Source organism: Cannabis sativa, chromosome 3, assembly GCF_029168945.1.
Source record: "Cannabis sativa cultivar Pink pepper isolate KNU-18-1 chromosome 3, ASM2916894v1, whole genome shotgun sequence".
Classification (NCBI taxonomy): Eukaryota; Viridiplantae; Streptophyta; class Magnoliopsida; order Rosales; family Cannabaceae; genus Cannabis; species Cannabis sativa.
In genome coordinates this window covers 62,091,184-62,112,010 of record NC_083603.1, presented here as the reverse complement: position 1 = coordinate 62,112,010, position 20,827 = coordinate 62,091,184, and the positions used below count along the sequence as shown (strand labels likewise).

The 20,827-nt window shown below is 31.8% G+C and overlaps 1 protein-coding gene across 2 annotated transcripts; it reads right to left on the bottom strand.

Moving 5' to 3' along the window:
- Positions 1-14,073: 14,073 nt before the first annotated feature.
- On the bottom strand, positions 14,074-17,317 carry LOC115709950 (uncharacterized). Of its 2 annotated transcripts, none has more exons than XM_030638220.2 (2): positions 17,005-17,317; positions 14,074-16,205 (listed from the first exon to the last, which is right to left on the bottom strand). In XM_030638220.2, the coding sequence occupies exon 2, from the start codon at positions 16,175-16,177 to the stop codon at positions 14,465-14,467; it is 1,713 nt and encodes a 570-aa protein (XP_030494080.2). In that variant the 5' UTR covers positions 16,178-16,205; positions 17,005-17,317; the 3' UTR covers positions 14,074-14,464. The 2 variants fall into 2 exon arrangements, with proteins under 2 accessions (XP_030494080.2, XP_030494081.2); XM_030638221.2 differs by having other exon boundaries at positions 14,074-16,208; positions 17,005-17,257.
- Between the last annotated feature and the right edge of the window lie 3,510 nt (positions 17,318-20,827).

Genomic DNA, 20,827 nt, shown 5'->3' with positions numbered 1-20,827 from the left:
AGGAAAATTACACTTAAATTTTCTACTTTTTCCTCCAGAGAAAAACCTGAGCCTTTCTCTCTCCCTATCTTTAGCCGCCACTTCTTCTTTCTCTTCCCTCTTGAATTTCGAAATTCTTAGTGTTAGAGTAGTGCCCACACACAGCAAGTGATACCGCAATCACAGTGAGGAAGATCGTGAAGAAAGACTTTCAGCAAGAAGGAGTTTCAGCACTAAAGAATCAGAGAAAGAGATCCGGGTTCAGATATTGATAATGCTCTGCTACAGAAAGGAATCAAGGGCTAGATATCTGAACGGAAGGAGTCATATTATTCCGCTGCACCCATTGTAAGGTTTACTAAACTTTATATGTGTTTATTTCATCGTTTTAGAAAGTTCATATTTAGGGTGTTAATCAACATACTTGTGAGTAGATCTAAGATCCTGGTAAAATAATTTCCAACACAGGTTTGTACCACGGTTTTGATAGCCCCTCAACTAGCCTCTGAAATGGTTAGTGCAGGGATTGAGTTTGTGGTTGGAAAATTGCACAATTTGACACTCCAATTTGATCTGTTGGAGAGAATCAGAAAGGCACAACTAGAAGATCCCGAGCTAGTTAAGGTTCGAGATGAAGTCATGGCTGGTCAGCCTAGAGGCTTTTCAGTCTCAAACAGTGGAATGTTGTTATACAAAGCTCGAGTTTGTGTTCCTAGTGTTGATGAGCTTAAGAAGGAGATACTTGACGAAGCTCATACCACACCTTATTCATTGCATCCGGGATACACCAAAATGTATCAGGATTTAAAACCCTACTTCTGTTGGTATAGGAGGAAAAGAGAAGTGGTGGACTACGTGTCCAAGTGTTTAACCTGCCAGCAAATTAAGGCTGAACATCAGAGGCCGGCAGGGTTACTGCAACCTTTAGTCCTTCCTGAATGGATTTCGTAACTGGCTTGCCTAGAACTACTGAATGTATGATTCAGTATGGGTCATAGTGGATAGATTAACAAAGTCAACTCACTTTCTACCAGTGAAAGTCACATATTCAGTGGATCAGTACGCTGAACTGTATGTGAAGGAAATAGTTTGTCTCCATGGAGCCCCTAAATCTATTGTGTCAGATAGGGATTCAAAGTTTACATCGAAATTTTGGGTGAGTCTTCAGAAGGCTATGGGTACTAAGTTAAAGTTTAGCACAACCTTTCACTCTAAGACTAATGGTCAGTCGGAAAGAACCATTCAGATATTGGAAGACTTACTGCGAGCCTGTGTCATGGACTTTGAAGGTTCATGGAGTAAATACTTGCCTTTAATTGAATTCTCCTACAACAATAGCTACCAGAGTACAATAGGGATGGCTCCCTATGAGATGTTATATGGTAGAAATTGTCGTTCTCCTATCCATTGGGACGAAACAGGAGAAAGAAAGTACTTGGGTCCAGAGTTGGTGCAGAAATTCAGTAAGAAATCCTTTTTCCATTTGAACAAAAATCAAGAAAGTAGGAAAATAAGGAAAATAGAGTTATCACTTGAACTTTCTCTCTCTCTTTCTTTCAGCTGCGACAAAGCAAGGGCAAGAATCAGTTTTTCCCTTCCATTTCTCTAGGATTTAGCAAGAATTCAAGGAGGAATTAACCAAGGTAACCTTAGTTGCTCTTTAGTTATGTTTTTTCTCAAGTTTTGCTTGGTTTCAAGAAGTGATTTCTAGGTTTAGGGGCTGTTAGGTTTGCTTATATCTTAGGGTTCGAATTTTAGAGTTTATTTGAGTTCATTTTAGTTCCTAGCAGCTGGTATTGTTGATTGGTTTGAGTTTTGTGCAACTTTGAGCTTTGAGTTCAAAGCTTTGAGCTTTAATGGCGACTTGAGTGTTAATGGATTGTTCTGTGATTTGTTGGTTGGAAAATGTTGTGTATGCCCTTATTAGGTACTCTGGAAAGTTTCATTGCATTTGGTGGAGAATTGAGAAACAAATGAAGGACTTTGGGAAACCTGGTGCAAACCGGCTAGCCGGTTTGCAGTGCAACAAAAACCGGCTAGCTGGTTTTGGCAGGGTTCCCCGGGCCTTTCATTTTCTCAATTTTCGCCTTTGCGATGCCTCGGTTGGGTGTTTCCCCATTTCCAGATTTAGAATAACCCATAGAGAGTATAACAGAACCTAGGGTTTTAGTTTTGGGTTTCCCGGGACTAGGGTTTTAATCATGTAACTTACCCAGTTTTAAAATGTGAATAGGGCATCCATCTAGCACAAGATTTCCGTTCAGGTCGGCCAGCACACTTGAATTCAGAAATCAGGTAAGAACTGAATATAATGTGTGATATGATTATCTGAATGGATGTATATGTGTGTGTATATGCATGCTTGGATTGTTATTTGCGATACCACACTTGTATAGTTATGATACAGAGTGCATTGGTATAGTGAGTGTTGTTGTGAGTACGATACAGTGATACCAACACGAGTACGGGAAAGTGCTAAGGTGTGTGGTATATCACTCAGCGGTACTGAGGGTACGAAATAAACCCTACCAACACTCGTACAGTGAGGTACGTTGTGTATGTGGTATAGTGGTTGTACCCTAGTATTGAACGTTCATGCTCATCTGGTAAGCCTTGTAAATAGGTGTATGGGTGCCTAATTACAGGTCAGAAATTATATGATATGTTATATGCATTTCTTACTGAGTCTGTCGACTCACAGTTCTGCTTCCATGTGTAGGTAACGGAAAGGCAAAAGCTGAACAGGAGTGAACCTGAGCTCGGATGAGATTGTACATGTCAAAGCAGCGCGACCTGGAGTGTTCGGTCTCGGGACATCTAGGGATTTTATTTTGATAGTCGTTGTGCGACCTGTAATAAATGTATATTTTGGAATGTTAACTTTACAAAGTTTGAAAACGGGATCCCGGCACTTGTAAATATTTTATTATATTATAAAGTTTAATATTTAATATGAAAGTTTTAATTTGACACCTTTTTCGAGAAAAAATTCTTTGATTAGCAAAGATTGCACTGTAATTGAAAAAGTACTGTAGCGTGCCTTAGCATTAGGGCATTATAGCTGGAGTCAATCACCACTGCTAAAAATCCTACACATCCACTTTGTAGTAGATCCCTAGCCCTTAGCACAGAAATAACCGGGATCTGAGACCCCTGATGCTATCCAACATAAACAAATGGATCTTCACCTTCTGGCTGAAAAATCACCATTTTCCGCTTACAATCTATACTGGCCGAATACTTGGACAGTAAATCCATCCCAAGTATGATGTCAAATTCTGTTAATTCCAGCTCACTCAACTCCCTATTTTGTGATCCTAACCGGCATAGACCTAATGCGCCTATTGGAGATAACCAACTCCCCGCTAAACATTAGGGTTCCAAACCCTCTTTCAAGAAAATCACAAGGCCTACCCAAAAGATCAATTACCCGTGTAGCCACATATGAGCATGTAGCTCCCGAATCAAATAACACAGTATAAGAGGAGTTGTTGACAGGAAGTTGATTTGTCACCACAAATGGACTGGCTGCAGCATCACCTTGGGTGATGGCAAACACCCGAGCAGGTACGCATTTTGCCTTTGACTTCTGCTCTTCTTTCTTTGCCTGAGGGCAATCTTTCTTGAAATGCTCCACCATGACGCACTGAAAGCATGTCTTTCGGTTGCACTCTCCCGGATGATGTTTCTTACAACGTGGGCACCCAAGGTAAGAGTAACCTTGGCGTCCACCTCTGCCTTGGTTCCCATGGAACCGCTTGCTTTGCCTTCAGCCACCATCCCTACCATAAATAGGAGTAGAAAGGGTGGGGGTCCACTTCATGCTACATATATCTGTTAGGTGGTGGAGCTATATCATGGAAGAGTGCAAAACAAACACTCATAGCTTCATCCACCATGACAGCAGAATTTGCTGCGTGTTATGAGGCATCCAACATGGCATATGGGTGAGAAACTTTGTCACTGAGCTGCTGATTGTGGATAGAATTGAAAGACCACTTAAGTTATATTGTGACAATAAGTCAGCTGTATTGTATTCCAACAACAACAAGAGCTCGACGAAGTCAAAATACATTGACATCAAGTTCCTTGTTGTAAAAGAAAGGGTACAAAGTGGACAGATTTACATAGAACACTTAGGTACAAACTCCATGATTCCAGACCCCCTTTCTAAGGGTTTGCCACCCAAGGTCTTTCATGAGCACACTACTCGTATGGGTGTTTTAGATTATGAGGATATCTAAATTGAGTGAGAGTTTGTCTTTATTATCCTTAGTGTGTTTTATTTGTTTTATGAAACATGTGTATTTGGATATTTTTTTGATAAGAAATTATGTTATTCAATTTATTTCACTTTGTACATTTAAGCTAAAGTTTTGATCTCCATAATGTAAAGTAGGACCAATTGAAAATTGACATGAATAGATCACCATGCATGTAATTTTCATACCACATTATCATGATTGATCTATGTCATTTGGCTATGTTGATGTATGTGACCATTGATGGGTTTAGTTGTGATTAATACAACGAAAATCGATTTGATCCTATGTTGATATAGTTAATGGACTAGATTGCACATGCCTACAGTTATGATGACAAAGTTATGAGCTCCATAAGGTTAACACATTTATATGTATACATATGTGGCCCAGTGGGAGATTGTTGGAAATTATTGAGGTAACAATTGTATATATAAAAATGTATGTTGGATCATCAAATAAATAAGTCAAATTTATGTGGTCTATTTTGGAATAAAATCTATGACTTAAGGGCATAATTGTCATGATTTTAATATGTGGATACCATAAGGACAATTTTTAATTTGATGAGGGGCCAAATAGAAATAGTCAATAAATATTACTAATAGTTTTGTCTGTTGGTAATATAAACGGTAATGGTCCCCAATTTGAAGTATCGTGTCTTTTCATTCTCTTGAAACCCCATCATCAAGAGACAAAGTTACAGACAAAGAATTTGCTGTAGGATTGGAAGATCATTACAAAATCGATTCTATGGACTCCGGTACGCTTCCGTTAATCTATATTCTATTGTTTGATTCTCTTGAATTAATTAGGGCAATATACAAATTTACAGTGTTCTTAACAAATTTTAGTATTGCAAGTAAACTTTACAAAGTGCCTGCAACTTACTAAAATAAAAAAATACCATTTTTTTTTTGAGATAAAAAATGCCTTTATATTAAAACAAATAGTCAAAATACAAAGGGTATTAAAGGCAGAGGCATTTCCTCTAACCATGTACATTTAGTATCCAGCGAGAGAGCAAACTTTGCCAGTAAATGGGCAGCAGTATTAGCAGATCTATAAACATGAGAGACCTGAGATCCAAGGAAATTGGAAACTAAACGATTAATATTATTTAACAAGCAATGAAAATCAGAAGTAAGCTCTTATGAAGAGAGTAATCCTTTAACTACTAGGAGTGAGTCTGTCCCAATGAGATGCAAAGGTAGTTGAAGTTCTCTTAGCCATTGGAGACAACATCACCATAACTATTCCGTAGAACAGCTCCAAAGCCATAGGTCTTCGAAATAGCGTCAACAGCTGCATCAGTATTCAATTTCAGTCGGCCTGGAGGAGGATTTAGCCAAGGAGTGTCTTTAGTAGCAGCTAGAGAGGAGATGATTCCTACAACGGAGTTAACTACAGGAGCTTTAGATCGAGCAACTTTAAATTCTTCCAGATACGAAAGAGCAAAGTAGAGAATAACATCATGTGGTTTTGGTTTTGTACCATGGCGCTCTTTATTCCTCTCTCTCTCCAAATACTCCATAGAATTGAAAATACCAATTATTAAAACTTATGTCAAATAACACATAAATTAGTACTCATGTGTAACACATTTCGCCTCCGTACACAGCGAATTGAAATCAGGCGCCACACACACATATATATATATTGTAAAATAGGGTAGTGATTCAATCCCGCTCAGTACGGAAAGTAGATTTTCTTCTGTCTATTAATCCTGACCAGTAATTCAATCAAACGGTTGATAAAAATTTTAATAGTGAAATCATGTCCGTTTATATTTATTACTGATCTAATGGTTAGAATAAGTTGTAATACCTTTGGGTAGGGGTGAGCAAAAAATCCAAAAAACCGACCAAATCGAATACACCGACTGTGCGAACAACGAAAAAATTGACACCGAAAAAACTGCATTCGGTTAAAACCGCCTTAACATGGTCGGTTTTAGTGTCAATGGCAAACCGACCAATTAAACCGAGAACCAATCGAACATATATATTACATATAATATATATTATTTTTGTACATATTCAATATACAATTTTATTAAACTAGTTTTACTTATATCTTTTTAATTTAAATTCTCAATTATTCATTGCATTATTTTATTATAGTTTGATGCATTTACATATTATATATATACATTCATGAAATAATACAAGTTTTTTAATATTAACTCAATACCATATTAGTAGCACAAATAATTTGAACGAATTTAGAAAAATTTATTTTACATTATTTATTTAACTAAGAAAATTTTATTCTTAAATTATATGATATTTGATACAATACTCTAATTTTTTTAGTTTTCAAAAAATTATAAAAAATTTAATATTTTTCTTTTTTTAAAAGAATGAAGTTCGGCTTGGTCGGTTTAAGGATTAAAACGGTTGGTTTTTTTTACATTTGTATAATGTACGGTCAGTTTTCGGATTATAACCATCAAAACCGAAAATCGAATTTCGACTTTTTTTATATCTAAAAAACCGATAAAACCGACCGTTGCTTACCCCTACTTTTGAGATGTTAAAAAGTTGACAAGATGGTTGTGAACCTTTTTTAAGGGTACCTTGCCTAAGTTATTACCATAGTAGCCGGTTCAATTCTAATTTTAAATAAATAATAACATTCCTTTGGATTTAAATTGTTGTTAAAAAAAATTGTTGTTTGACATGAATTTACAGCTAAATAATGGGGTATACACTTTTGATGACAGGTATGGTGTAGCAGTACTATTATCAATGATTTATTAATTTTCTAAGTTTTTTGTTTTCTTTAAAAATTAGTTTATTAATGTGTTATTTTACTAATTTTTTTTTAAAGCTGTTACTTTACTGAGTTTGAATTTAGTGAAAAAGTCAAAAAAAAATATATAGTTATTGATTCATTTATTTAGGTGTCGTTTGGTAACACTTTTGTTTTTTAATTTTTTAATCACAAAATGAAAGTAAAATTTTTGTTTTTAAAAAATTTGTTTTTGAAAAACAAAAATGCGTTCTGTAACCACTTTTGTTTTTCAATTTTAAAAACAGAAAACAAAAGTGTGTTCTATAAAGTTTATTTTTATTTTTATTTTTTGATTTTATTTAAGTCGGGTCTAGGTCCGGGGTCGGATTCGGGTTCAAGTCAAAAGTCGGGTTTAGCGCCAGGGTCGTAGGGAGGGGATTTGGGTCCGAGTCTGGTCCTAATCTAAAAGATTGATTAAGAAAAAAAACTGTTTAAAAAAATATTGAAAGTGATTCTTTTTGTTTTTAAAATTTTGATTTCTAATTATAAAATTGAAAAGTAAAAACAGTTTTATAGAACATGTTTTTGAAAAATATTTTCACTTTTCTACTTTTAAAAACAGAAAACTGATTAAAAAAGTGTTACCAAACGTCACCTTAGTTATTTTGAAAGGGTAGTAATTTATTATATGTAAAATTTTCAATTTTGTTCATTATTTTTCAATCAGCCTTGTTCTTTTAATTGTAGATTTTAAAAAAGTGAAAGGTTTCTTATCAATGTTTTCTTTAAAATTATAATACCTAATTTCAAATTAATTACACACTATTCAACATTAATTATCATATAATTATACATTTAACGCAAAAGTTACCGACAAAGAGGAGCAAAAAAAGCCAACTTATTTGAGCCAACTTACGAATTTCTGACTGAATTAGTTAAGTTTTTTTTTTTTAGTTTCAACTAATATTATATATTTTAATTAACGTTTTATGTGCACTTTATTTTAATAATTTTTATTTACATAAAATATATATCTTCAATTATATTAGTTTTTTTTTTATTTTTTTCTTCCAATTTATATTCATAAAAGATATACCTATTAAAAAAAAAATTATATTTCATATATTATAAAAAAAAGTTTAAAAATATATATGAAGTAAATAATTAAGAAAATAAAATAAAAAATAATATGAGAATTTTTTTTAAGAAAATATTAAGAGCCATTTTAAAAAATTATAAGCTTAATTTTTTTAAATATTAAAGTGTACTTTTTATTTTGTATGGTACAAATTAAATTTCTCTTTTAATTTTAGTTAATTTAGATACAGGGGAAAATAGAGGAAGGCAACTATAAATTACTGTATCAAAGTATTATTGCTAACAATCAATCAATCAATCAATATATATATAAAGGAATGCACAAACCTGATGAGGTGGCGCTCTCTAACATCATTTTAATCTATATACTTATTTATAATCACTCAAACATATTCTATCTTTTTTCATATTTTCTTTCTTTTTTTTAAGTCAATGTTAATTAATATATCATAAAAATCCTAACGTTCCAACTTTCACATAATATGATATTCTATCCTTTTCACATTTTCCAAAATAGTTAATGTTAATTAATATGAATTAGTATAGCATAAAACCCCTAACGTTCCAACTTATTTCTATTCTTTCTTTTCCTCTTATATAGTCCATGAAAAGAAGGAAAAATTTTATTCCTTCCTTATGAGACGCTCATGGTCCAATTTGATTGTCAAAGAGTACACCAATTTCTAATTGATTGTGTTCAGCTTCTCACCTCTCGCCCTCTCATATTCCCTCCGTCATGGTGTCTTATTCGCCTACCTATTTCACTTTTTTTTTTTTTCAATTTTCTTTTACATTTTCAATGTTTGATTTTAATTGGGACATATCTGATTTTAATTTTCATGAATTGGTTGGTGTTCAGGACTTCAGCGATATTTTGGATGCATAGAAGAGGGTCCAAAATTATATCTCTATGCTAACGATTACTGTATGTGAATTTAGAATATTTTTTCATTTTATGCTGATTTCATTATTTTTTTTATCGGGACGATGTGTTTTATGTTAATTTTGAACGTTTTCTATTTTGTTGTTTATATCGATTATTATAGGTGATGATAACCTAATTTTACTATATATGCTACTTAAACAATTTCTATTGATATTGTTTTTTCTCTCTTTCAAGTTTTGCCTGATTTTATTTTATGTAGAAGAGGATGAAAAAATAAAGAAATTGAGATCATCTATGATGACAAGGTACCTTTTTATAGCTCCTTCACTCTATATATTTTCAACAATTTCATAGCTCATGTTTATATAGATTATTATATATGATGATCATAACCTAATATTATATATATTGTGACTTAAAAATGTTCTAATGATATTGTTTTTTTTTTTTTTTTTGTATTTTGTCTCTTTCAATTTTACTTGATTTTGTATTCTGTAGAAGATGATGAAAAAAGAAATTGAGATCATTTCTTATCACCAGGTACATTTTCATAGCTCACAATATTTTAATTTTTTTTTTTTTTGCTTTTATATGATAAATTTCTCTCCGTTACATGTCACACCTTCTTATGCTAATGGTTTTTTTTTTATTTAGCTATTTTCTTTTGTACAGTCTATTTATGCCTCTTATGAACCTCTAAGGATCTTTGTTTTGATCTTTTTTATAATATATACTGGTTTCTCTTACAGCAATATGCGGCCTCCAATTTGCATGTTTTGTTGTCCAAAGTCTCCAATTTGTATCTTTTGTTGTCCAATATATCTTACTGAACATCATGATCCCAATAGTAAGAAGTTTTGGCCAAAAGAAGGGAGAATGAGACTCATAAATAATGATGGTAGTGATCTAATTATATATGTTAGTATAAACTTAAAAGTGAATTATTGTGTATTTTTTTTTCTATTTTTTAAGAGCTTAACATATTTTTTCAATAAAAATCAAATTAAAGCATATGAATGCATTAAATATGTAATAGTAAAAAATTATTTATTTATATGCACATTAATTTATAGCATTTTAAAACTATTGGCATTCCTTATAAAAAATAAATATATTTATTAATTTTTATTTATTAAACACAAAAAATATCATATATTTATAACAAAATAGTGATTATACCTTAAAAAAAAAAAGGAAATCACCATATAGTTTAGGTGGCATCCTCAAAAAAATATTAATAATATTTCATAGCAATTTTATAAATTTATAATTACTCTTAAGAGCAATGAAATTGTATATCTATATTTTTTTCGTTCTTTAAAATAAATAAACAAAACCTCTTCAATCTATTTACATATATTATATATATATATATATTCTATATAATTGTATTGTTGGAGTATGTGATAATGATATGGCATTCTATCATTTTTAGTATTGTCATTTTTCTATTTTATAGTTTTTCTAAGATTTATCTAATTTTATTTATGAGTGTCTATTCAATCTTATAACTCATATTCCATTATTATTATGTGCATATTCATTCTCATAACTCCTATTCTATTATTATTATTAATTTATAATTTAGAAATTTTTTATATCCAATTCATTCTCATAACAATATATAAAGGAAAGTATCAAACAATTGAGGTGACAGTCTATATATATTTTCTTGACTATTCTTTGTTTTATTAATTTTTGTTATTTATTTAATTTGTTTAATTACTTTTTCTATTTGATAATCTATGTACATACATTAATATTTTCAGTTTTAATCTAAAAGTTTAATGTACATTTAATTATATAACTAAAGAGAAAGTCTAAACGTGATAATGTGTCTACATGTTTTGTGTGCACATATAATTATTCTAATTATTACTAAAAAATATATATAAATAAAATAAAATAATAAAAGTGCTATTCATGGTCATGTTTTAATTTCAATATTATTACTTTGTTTATAATACACACATCTAAATGTTATATTTTAGATTATATCACTCAATAAATATAATATATATTTATATAATTTATAAAAGTTGGGCAACACCGCGCGAAGCGCGGCTTAGTTCCCTAGTATAGTTTATAATCAAAATACAATAACAAGACTCTACCAGGAAAAAAAAATTACAATAACAAAGAAGAAACAAACATTGTGAATGCTAGTTTAATAATTGTGTATAGTTAAGACATTGTGTATTATCATGTCTTTAATGTGCTTTACATATTTTTGAGGAGGAAGATGATGACTGTGTTATTTTTAAATTTATGGACAACTATATCTCCATGGAAATTAAATATTTTTAAATTAAAATATTCTAATTGGTAAAATAATGAAAAATCATGTGCGTCAGTCAACTCGCTGTCGTACAAGTCGGGTACAAATCGGTTGCCCCAAATTTATTCTTTTAACATATTATATACTGTGGAAACAAGTTATATAACCGATTATTAGAGGTTAAAATGACAAAAAATGATCCATCTACTCCTGTATCAACTTACATTCTTGATACTATGGAATGGAATTTGCCCTTACTTCATGAAGACTTTGCTCAAATAGACATTGACCGAATCATAACTATCCGTTTGAGCTTTTACGAGTCTCATGATCGGCTTATATGGCATCATAACACAACTGGCATATACACTGTTAAATCAAGCTTCCACCTTGCGAACTCTATTTCGGAGAAGGATCAAGAATCGTCTTCGGATGACTACAAAACCTGGTGGAAATTCTTTTGGGCATTGCAATTACTACCAAAAGTGAAAATATTTGTTAAGAAAGTCATTTAACATGGCCTACTAGTTGACTCTGCTTTACACAAAAGAAAAGTCATCGATTGAGCATTATGTTCACCGTGTAAACACGCATGGGAATCAATTAGGCATGCCTTGTTTTCATGCAAATCTACCAAGGCCGTTTGGAAGAACACTAAGTTTTTAATTAATTATCACCATGCTCAAGGTATGTTTAATGGAGATTAGCTAATACATTTGGCATCAACGATGAAAAAAGCTGATGTTGAAGCACTAATTTGTGTAATGTGGAGCATTTGGAATGAAAGAAACAAAGTACTTCACGGTGGCTCACAAATAGATCCCATTTCAATTGCATCCTTTGCATTGACCTACATAGAAAACTATAGAAGTGCCAAAGGAATTTCCTGCAAAAAATTGCAGCAGCCTAAATCTCAGCAAGCTGTTCCTTCACACCAGAATCTCCACAAGCAGAGGGTACATGACCATAACCAAAATGCTGATATCTCACATGGGTTACACACTCCAAGTTCAGTGCAACATCTTGGCCGAAATAACTTTCAGCAAGTTGGCTCATTCCAGAATAGACATTCTCGTCTAAATGCCAACCAACACCAGCAGTCAGCAACTGGATTGTGGCACCAGCCGAACATCTCAGCTACAGATGACACTCTCCAAATTCAAAGGCCCTTGGATGATATCATTTGGAAGCCTCCTGATATGAACATGCTTAAAATGAATGTGGATGCTGCAACCAACTTCAAGAATCAAACATTAGGAATTGGAGTAGTGGTGTGCAACTACAAAGGAGAAGTCATTGCTGCGGTCTCAAAACAAGTTTAGGGATGCTTTAGAAGTGATGAAATAGAAGCAAAGGCGCTCTTTCATAGTCTAAATTGGGCTTCGCAATACTAATTGTCAATCGCTATTGTGGAAACGGACGCACTAAGAGTTTCCTCTGCTTTGAACTCTTTTCATGGTGACTTATCTTGTTTTAATGATCTAATCGATGATGTTCGTTGTCTTTTATCCTCTTTCCCTAGAATTATTATTACTCATGCTCGTAGACAGGCTAATAAAGCTGCCCATGGCTTGGCAAAGTATACTCTAGAGTTGGATGAAGATGTATCTTGGATAGGAGAAATTCCTTATCCTATTTTCTCTATTATTGTAAATAACTATTAATTTATAATAATATTGAAAATTTCTCAAAAAAAAAAATGACAAAAAATGACATTTCCTGTGTGTCACACATCTAAAAGAGATGAGGTACTAAATAACTATCCTTAATTATAATATTTTTTGAAACTTGAAAATGTTAAAATGGGTTTGTAAAATTATTTAAAAAACTAATAAGTATTAAAAATGTAAAAACAAATAAGAGTAAATATTATTTTAGACCCTGTGGTTTAGGGGTGTGTAAAAAGTCATCCAATCCAATTCCAACCGACCGATTCAATCCCAACCGATCTAATGGAATCGGATATCCAATCATAATTGGATCAGATCGGATGCAAATTTTAAAAATCCAATTGGATCGGATCGGATGTCATCCAACATCCGATCCCATCCAATATCATCCAATGGCCATCCAATCATATTTAATATTTATAATTTTATATATTTAATTATTTTATTATCTATGTTGGATTATTAAGTTTTAAATTATGCTTTTTCATATATTTTTTTCTTTTTAATGAAATCAGCATAAATAGTGGCTAAAATGGATTGGATTCATCCATTGGATCCATTGGATGGATCCAATCTAATCCAATAAAAAACCAATTAAAGCATCCAATGGATGAACCGATCCAATCCAATACATCCTTTGGATCGGATCGGCTGACTCCATTCAATTGGATTGGATCAGATGGGTCTAGATCCATTGGATGTGATCCAATGAACACCCCTACTGTGTTTTACAAAAAATACTAATTGGACCCTCTGTTTTGGTAAATGACAAAATAGATCCTGTATTTTTTAAAATTGTATAAATAGAACCATGAACTGATTTTTGTCAAAATAAAACTTAATAATAATCTAATCTAATCTAATGATGTTATGACAAAACTAGTTACATGTTCTCTTTCTGTTCGTGTTAAAAAATGTCTTAAAGTTGGTTATATTGAAAAATAAAATTGTTGAAAATTAATCTTAAAAAATATAGGCTCTTTTTTGTCATTTAACAACATAGAAGGCCAATTGATAATTTTTGCAAAACACAGAGTGATATTTACTCAAAAAAATAATTAAATATGGCACCTTATGTAAAAAAACTAATATAATGTACAAACTATTATAATTAGATTAAAGGAAGAAATCTATATCTATACAATATTATGGTATAGATACCAATTTATTTTACACAATATGCATACAATATAAGTATTATTCTGTTTCTTCAATACAGAACAATCTGAATAAATAGAAAACATCATCAGAACCAAAAATAAAAAATAGAAATTTGAGCAACCAACAATCATTGTAGTATTACACACAACAATAAATAATCTAAGCACTCCCCAGCGGACCATCTTCGCTTGGTTGAATGTCTTTCTAAATATGCAATTCAAACCTTTGCAGACTTCACATAGCTTATAAAATATGTCACTCCAATATAGTTTCTTCATTTTTTTTTTTCTTTTTTCTTATTTGCTTTTTTGGGTTTTGGTATTGGTTTTGTTTTCATAAAATATGTACAGAATAGCTATACGAATAAATAAAAGGTAACACACCTCTTTGAAACTCAATTTGCATCAGATGTGGCTAAGGGATTAGTGTCTTGTAGAGAGATCACAGTCTCGAAAGCACCAACCAGTGCCTTAACTTTGCTCTTCCTACTCTCAACAAGCTTACTTGCTGTTTCTTCAATCACATTATTGAACAAACTCTGAACTATCTTTTTTCCTGCCACATTTTGGTGTCTCAAAACAACTTTCACCGAATTCATTTTAGTACCAGCCAACTCGCTTCCATTAGTATCTTTTCTCCTAAAGTTTCTTCTCCTTGTTGTGGTACCTTCCATGTTTTGGTGTCTTGTGACAGCTTTCTCTGAAGTTGCTTTGGTACCAATCAACTCACTTTCATTAGATTCCTTCTTCCTCAAGCTTCTTTTTAAAGTGGTACCTTTCCTTTCTACATTTTGGTTTTTTGTGACAACTTTCTCTTGCTTTGTTATAGTACTGAACTCAGATTCATTCCCTTCCTTGCCTTGGACTCTTTCGTTCATGTTGTCTTCTTTTCGACTTTGGATCTCATGAATAAATTTTACTCGTCTGAATTTGAGTCTCCTAGGAGTATTGTTCTCTTGTTTAAGGTCAATTATTGTTCCTCTCCTGAACTTCACCTTTCGAGCAGGACTGCTTTTTTCTGAAGCAAGTTTTCCAGCCATCCGAGCCCTGATTCTGTATTCTGCTTGCAAATCGGGTTTCTTCTTCTCAGTTAGCACCTTTGCTCGACGCAAATAGGTGATGGAATTTTCTTTGCTATCAAGCTTCTCAGAGGGTGTTGTGGGTAATAATGGTGTTGATTCCAATGAAGACAAAGGTCTTTCTGTAATATTATTTTTGTTACTTGAATGTCTGAGGCCTTTGCGCCCAATGGACATTGGAGAAGGTGGTGACCGAGAGTCGGGCATTCCAGAACTGGAATATCTTGAATTCGTCTGAGAGGATAGAATCGATTGAGTTGTACTAGTTGAGGATGGAGAAACCTGAAGGGTATGATTAACATCTTGTGTTGGCTCAGAGGTTGTGTTCTCTATAGTTGAGTCAATGATATATAAAGTCTTTTCAGGAACATGCTCAGGTTCTTCATCTTTATTCTTGTATTGGCTTTTTCGAGTGATCGTGCTGGGAACTCTCCTGGAAGAAGGCTTGGGAGATAAAGAAACTGTTGGAAAATGCAAAATCTTTCTCTCACCCAGTAAAGAGGTCCTCATTTCTTTGCTTCTGTTCTTGTTTCTTATTCTGTTGTTTTGATCATCTAGCAATCCCTTGCCTTCTTTGCTTCTGTTGCTTTTTTCATTAATTGAACAGCCATGCTCTGTGAGAGAAAAAGAGTTTGAATGCTTTGGCTTCAAACTTGGATTGTTAGGATCTTCTACAGCAGAAATATCTGTGCCTTCAAGGGCTGATAAGTCTTCCTTCAAATAGGAAGCTTCATTCTGAGAATTAATCTTTAATTTCCTCTTACTTTCTTCTGAAATAGTTGTTTGATCATTGCGTGCACTTCGTCTTGCTGCTATAAATTTTCGTATTGGAGCCCATGATTTTGCTTCAACTTCATGTTTTCTTCCATATTTGCAAAAATCATGGCAAGAACCAGTTGACGCTTTAAGATAGCGAGATGGAACCGTAGTACTACTTGGGGAGTGTATTTTTTTGGTAGCATGCCTTTGAACACAACTTGTTTTAGGTTCAAGGGTTGGTAAAGGGATTTCAAAGCCTGCCTCAGCCATACAATCAGATGCAAAACTCTACACCTTGCTGCTGCAGATGAAAGCTTACCATTAGAAAAACATAACAAAAGAAGAACAACAAACAATAATATACAATTCAAGAATAATGTTATATTCAGTCTCTCCTCCCATTTTCTTATTTAATCTTTGGAAAACACCATTGGAACATTATGCTAACCAACAAAAATGGATGTAAGAATGAAAAACCCATTTATTCTCCTATCAGAGCCATTTTAGCAGTTAATGGGTCTAATTCAATACACATAAGATCAAAAACCCAATTCACAAAAATATTATCATACTATACACAAAACGAAAAGTCCATTACTTATTAGATGATACACAATCATGGATTGTTTATTCAAGGTGATGAAACGTTCAACAATATAACTATCATTTTGCCAAGACAAATAAATTAAGCATTAATATACCTATTACAAGCAAGAAAAATAGACAAATGTATTTTTCAGAATTAAGTATCCCAAAGATATATCAAGTTCCAGTTAACACATGATCTCCTTTAATTAAAACCTATGAATTAATATAGATTGAAAAAAGAAATAGACAAAAAATAAGCTATTGGTTTATGTCAAATATCATAACAACACACAAAACTGCAATCAACCCAATTCGTATTAACTCACAACAAATCCAAATCCCCATTACCCTCAAAATCACCGCTAAGAAAGAAAAACATTCCTCCATCCAAATCAATAGTTCTAATCAATCATCCATACAAAAATTATTATTAATAATTATTAATCAATCAACCAAATCAATGAAAAAAATCAAAACATAATGAACAGAGCTTTAAAAGAAAAACATACCTTTACTTTCTGCAAAAGTTTCTTTGAAGAAAGCACAGAGGATGCAAAGAATGAAACCACAAACAAGAAATGACTAAAAAAAACCTTTTTGGTGGTTGTTTATTGTTTATTGACAGATACAATTTTTTGCTTTTAGTTTAAACTATAAATGTGATAAAAATATACTTTTTATTTTACCGCGAGAAAGGAAGAGAAAAAATAAAAAAGTTTGAAATTTGCCAAACAACGAAGAAATGTTTAGAGCAACCTATTATGGAAGAACAGAGAAAGTAAACTATTTTAGAAATAATTATCAAATATAACTCCTACACCTGCGTTGTGACATCCTACCACCTTTGACATTTCCTTGTAATCCTAAAATAGTGACAATATTGTATTTAATTTGTTATATTGCTCTCAATGTTGTACTAATATTGTAGTTTAGTGGCGCACAATAATACATGAAGTACTTTATCAAAACAAAAAAAAAAAAAAAAATTGTAAGCAAAAATATAAAAGGGCAGTACTACTGATTGTAGTTGTAAGTGGTTTTTGGAACCTCCTATATTATTGGCTTAAAATAATTATTTCTTGTTGGAGTACTATCGTTATTCAATAAATTAATTAGGAGATTTTATTTACATCCTTATAATTTATAAATATACTTATTTTAATAATTTTTATTTTATATAAAATATACATATTTAATTATAATAGGTTTTTTTTTAATTTTTTTCTTCTAATTTATATTCTTAAAAAATATACTTATTAAATAAAAATAAATTATCTTTTAAATATTATAACAAAAAACTAAAATAAAAAATTATAAATGATTTAAAAAAATTAAGAAAATAAAATTAAGATAAGTATTGAAATCAATACAATAATATAAGAAAAAATGTTTTAAAAAATATTAATTATAAATTTTAAAAATTATTTTAAGCTTAATTTTTTTAATATTAAAATATATTTATTAATTTGTGGGGTATAAATAAAATTTCTCATTAATTATTATATTTTTCAAAGAATGACTAGGCAATAGGGTTTAGTTCTTTATGTTATTCGTTTGTACACATTAATAAGATTAAAGAACACACCTTATAAAAAAAAATTAAAGAACACGTTCAAAAGAAAGAAAAAAGAACACAATAATTTCTTTTTACACACCTAAAATCATTTTTATTAGTGCACCATTTTATTAAATTGGTATGTAATCTTTACACTATTTCACTCTAATAGCATACCAAATTAAACACTAAAATGTTGTACACTAAATTTGACATCATTAATAGTGTTGAATACTGAATCTATACCAATTTAATTTTAGTGTAAAACTTTTTTTTTTTTTTTTTTTTGCATTCTAAATATTATTTTAATTTTTAAAAAAAAATTAGAGTTTTTACAAAGAATACTAACTATTCTTTACACTTTACATTTATACTATGACAAAAAAAAATACATTTATACTTTCTCTACTTAATTTTTTTTACTATTTTTTTACTTATTATTTGTAAATAATAGAGTATTTACAATGAATACTTCTTTTTTTAAAGTCAATTTACTGACTTTTTTTTTTCTATTTTTTAAACTCAGTTGGTGACTTTTTTTTCTTTTTTTTTTTCATTTTTTTTTCAATCTTTCTCTTTCTCTCTCTCTCTATTATTTTTCTCAAATTATTTTTCTTTATCTTTGTGTATATACATAAATATAGCAAAATTCTTCTATGGGGTGTCCAAAAAAAACCCCAAGGTTTTTTTTATCCAATATGTATACGCCATGTCATCTTAGGTAATGTTTTGTTTGGTGGAATGTAATACTAATGGTAATGGTAATAGTAATGTAATGGAATAAAAATAGTAATAAGAACTGATTAAGATGTTTAGTTTATTGTTAAAATGAATATTAGAATAAATGATAAATTGATAAAATTATCCCTTACTTTAATTTTTATATTTATATAAAAAGGGTATTAGAGTCATTTTAGCTTTAGTTTATTTAGTCTTTTGTATGTTGTAAAGTCCTTTTTGGCAAGTTAGTTGACAAAATAATTTTTCCATTTATGGTAAGATTGTTGAGCATTCATATTCGGATTCTTACCTTATAAATTCAGTTTTTAGTTGCTCTTTTCCTTGTTTGGAAAGTTGCACTTTCAGCTGAACTTTCCTTTGTTGAAAACTTCTCACCTCTTTTGGAAAGTTGTCTTTTTTATGGAAACTTTGATTATTGCATTTTCCTTATTAATTTCGATTGTATCTTGATACAATCAGAATATCTAATCTGTTTTTGGTAGGAATCAAGCATTGATAGAGGATCGGACCCGATTTTAGCAAGTTTCCCGTTTCTGGTCAGATCGGCTGCGTCAGCATCCGAATCTGATGGAGCAGATCGTGTTTTCTTAGGAAAGTTTTTGTACAGCTGCTAATTCGAACTTGTGGTTGCCTCTTTGGTTTCTATGTTCTATAAATAGAGCCTAGAGAGCAACCATTCGAATTACCTCTTCCATTATTCATTTTTGCATTTATCTTTTGAGAGAAGAGAGTGTTTCTTTGTTTTATGAGAGCCTAGTTGTTCATCTAGGTTCTAGTAGTTTATTTCTGTTCTTACTCTGTCCTAGAGGTTGTGAAGAACTACTTGATTGAACAAGAGATTGGTCTTCGGGAGAAGACTTGATAAAGCCTTACTTCGGGAGGAAGTAAGCACTTGGTCTTCAGGAGAAGACTTGTTGAAGCCTTACTTCGGGAGGAAGTAAGCACTCACACTTCAAAGACGAAGGGAGTTCGGGCTTGAAGGTGTTTCAAGAAGTCAGATTCATAAAGTGGATTACAAAGGATTGCGGCAATACTTTAGAGGGAGTCTAAACTTGTTTAAGTCAATTGTCTTTGTAATTTTGATACTTTATTAATTGATTTCATTCTCTGGGCGTGGCCCCGTGGACTAGGAGTGTTCGTGAGAACACTGATACCACGTATAAATCTCTTGTGTCAAGTTATTTATTTTTCTGCAAATATTTTATATTCTGCCTGTTCAGTTTTGTTGTAGCAGAATTACTTTCTGCTGCTGCAAACGCTTGCAGTTTTTATATTTTCTTATATACAACTGACATTTGCAAAAACACAGTTTTTCAATTGGTATCAGAGCGGGACACTAAACTCTTAGTGTGGTCCTATAACGTTTGTGTGTTAAAATGTCATTTTTTGCAGAAGGAAGTTCTATTTCTAGACCACCGTTGCATAATGATTCTAACTATCCTTATTGGAAAGTTAGAATGAGGGCCTTCATCAAATCTCAAGATGAGAAAGCTTGGAGGATGGTTCTATCAGGTTGGTCTCTTCCAGTTGAGACAGATTCTTCAGGTAATACTACTATAAAATCTGAACTGGAATGGTCAATTGAAGATGATAAGCTTTCGGCCTACAATAGCAAAGCCTTGCATGCTATCTTTAACGGTGTAGGTGAGGGTTACATTAAACTTATATCATCTTGTGTTTCTGCTAAGGAAGCTTGGGAGATCCTTCAAACCCAGTTTGAGGGAACTTCTGATGTGAAAAGTGTTGGAAATTATTTTACCAGGATCTTAGATCTACTCACAAGTATGTTTATTAACATCCTAAATATGAACTTTCTAAAACGATAAAATAAACACATAAAAAGTTTAGGAAACCTTACATTGGGTGCAGCGGAATAATATGACTCCTTCCGTTCAGATATCTAGCCCTTGATTCCTTTCTGTAGCAGAGCATTATCAATATCTGAACCTGGATCTCTTTCTCTGAATCTTTGATGCTGAAACTCCTTTGCTGATGATCTTTCTTCACGATCTTCCTCACTATGATTGAGGTATCAC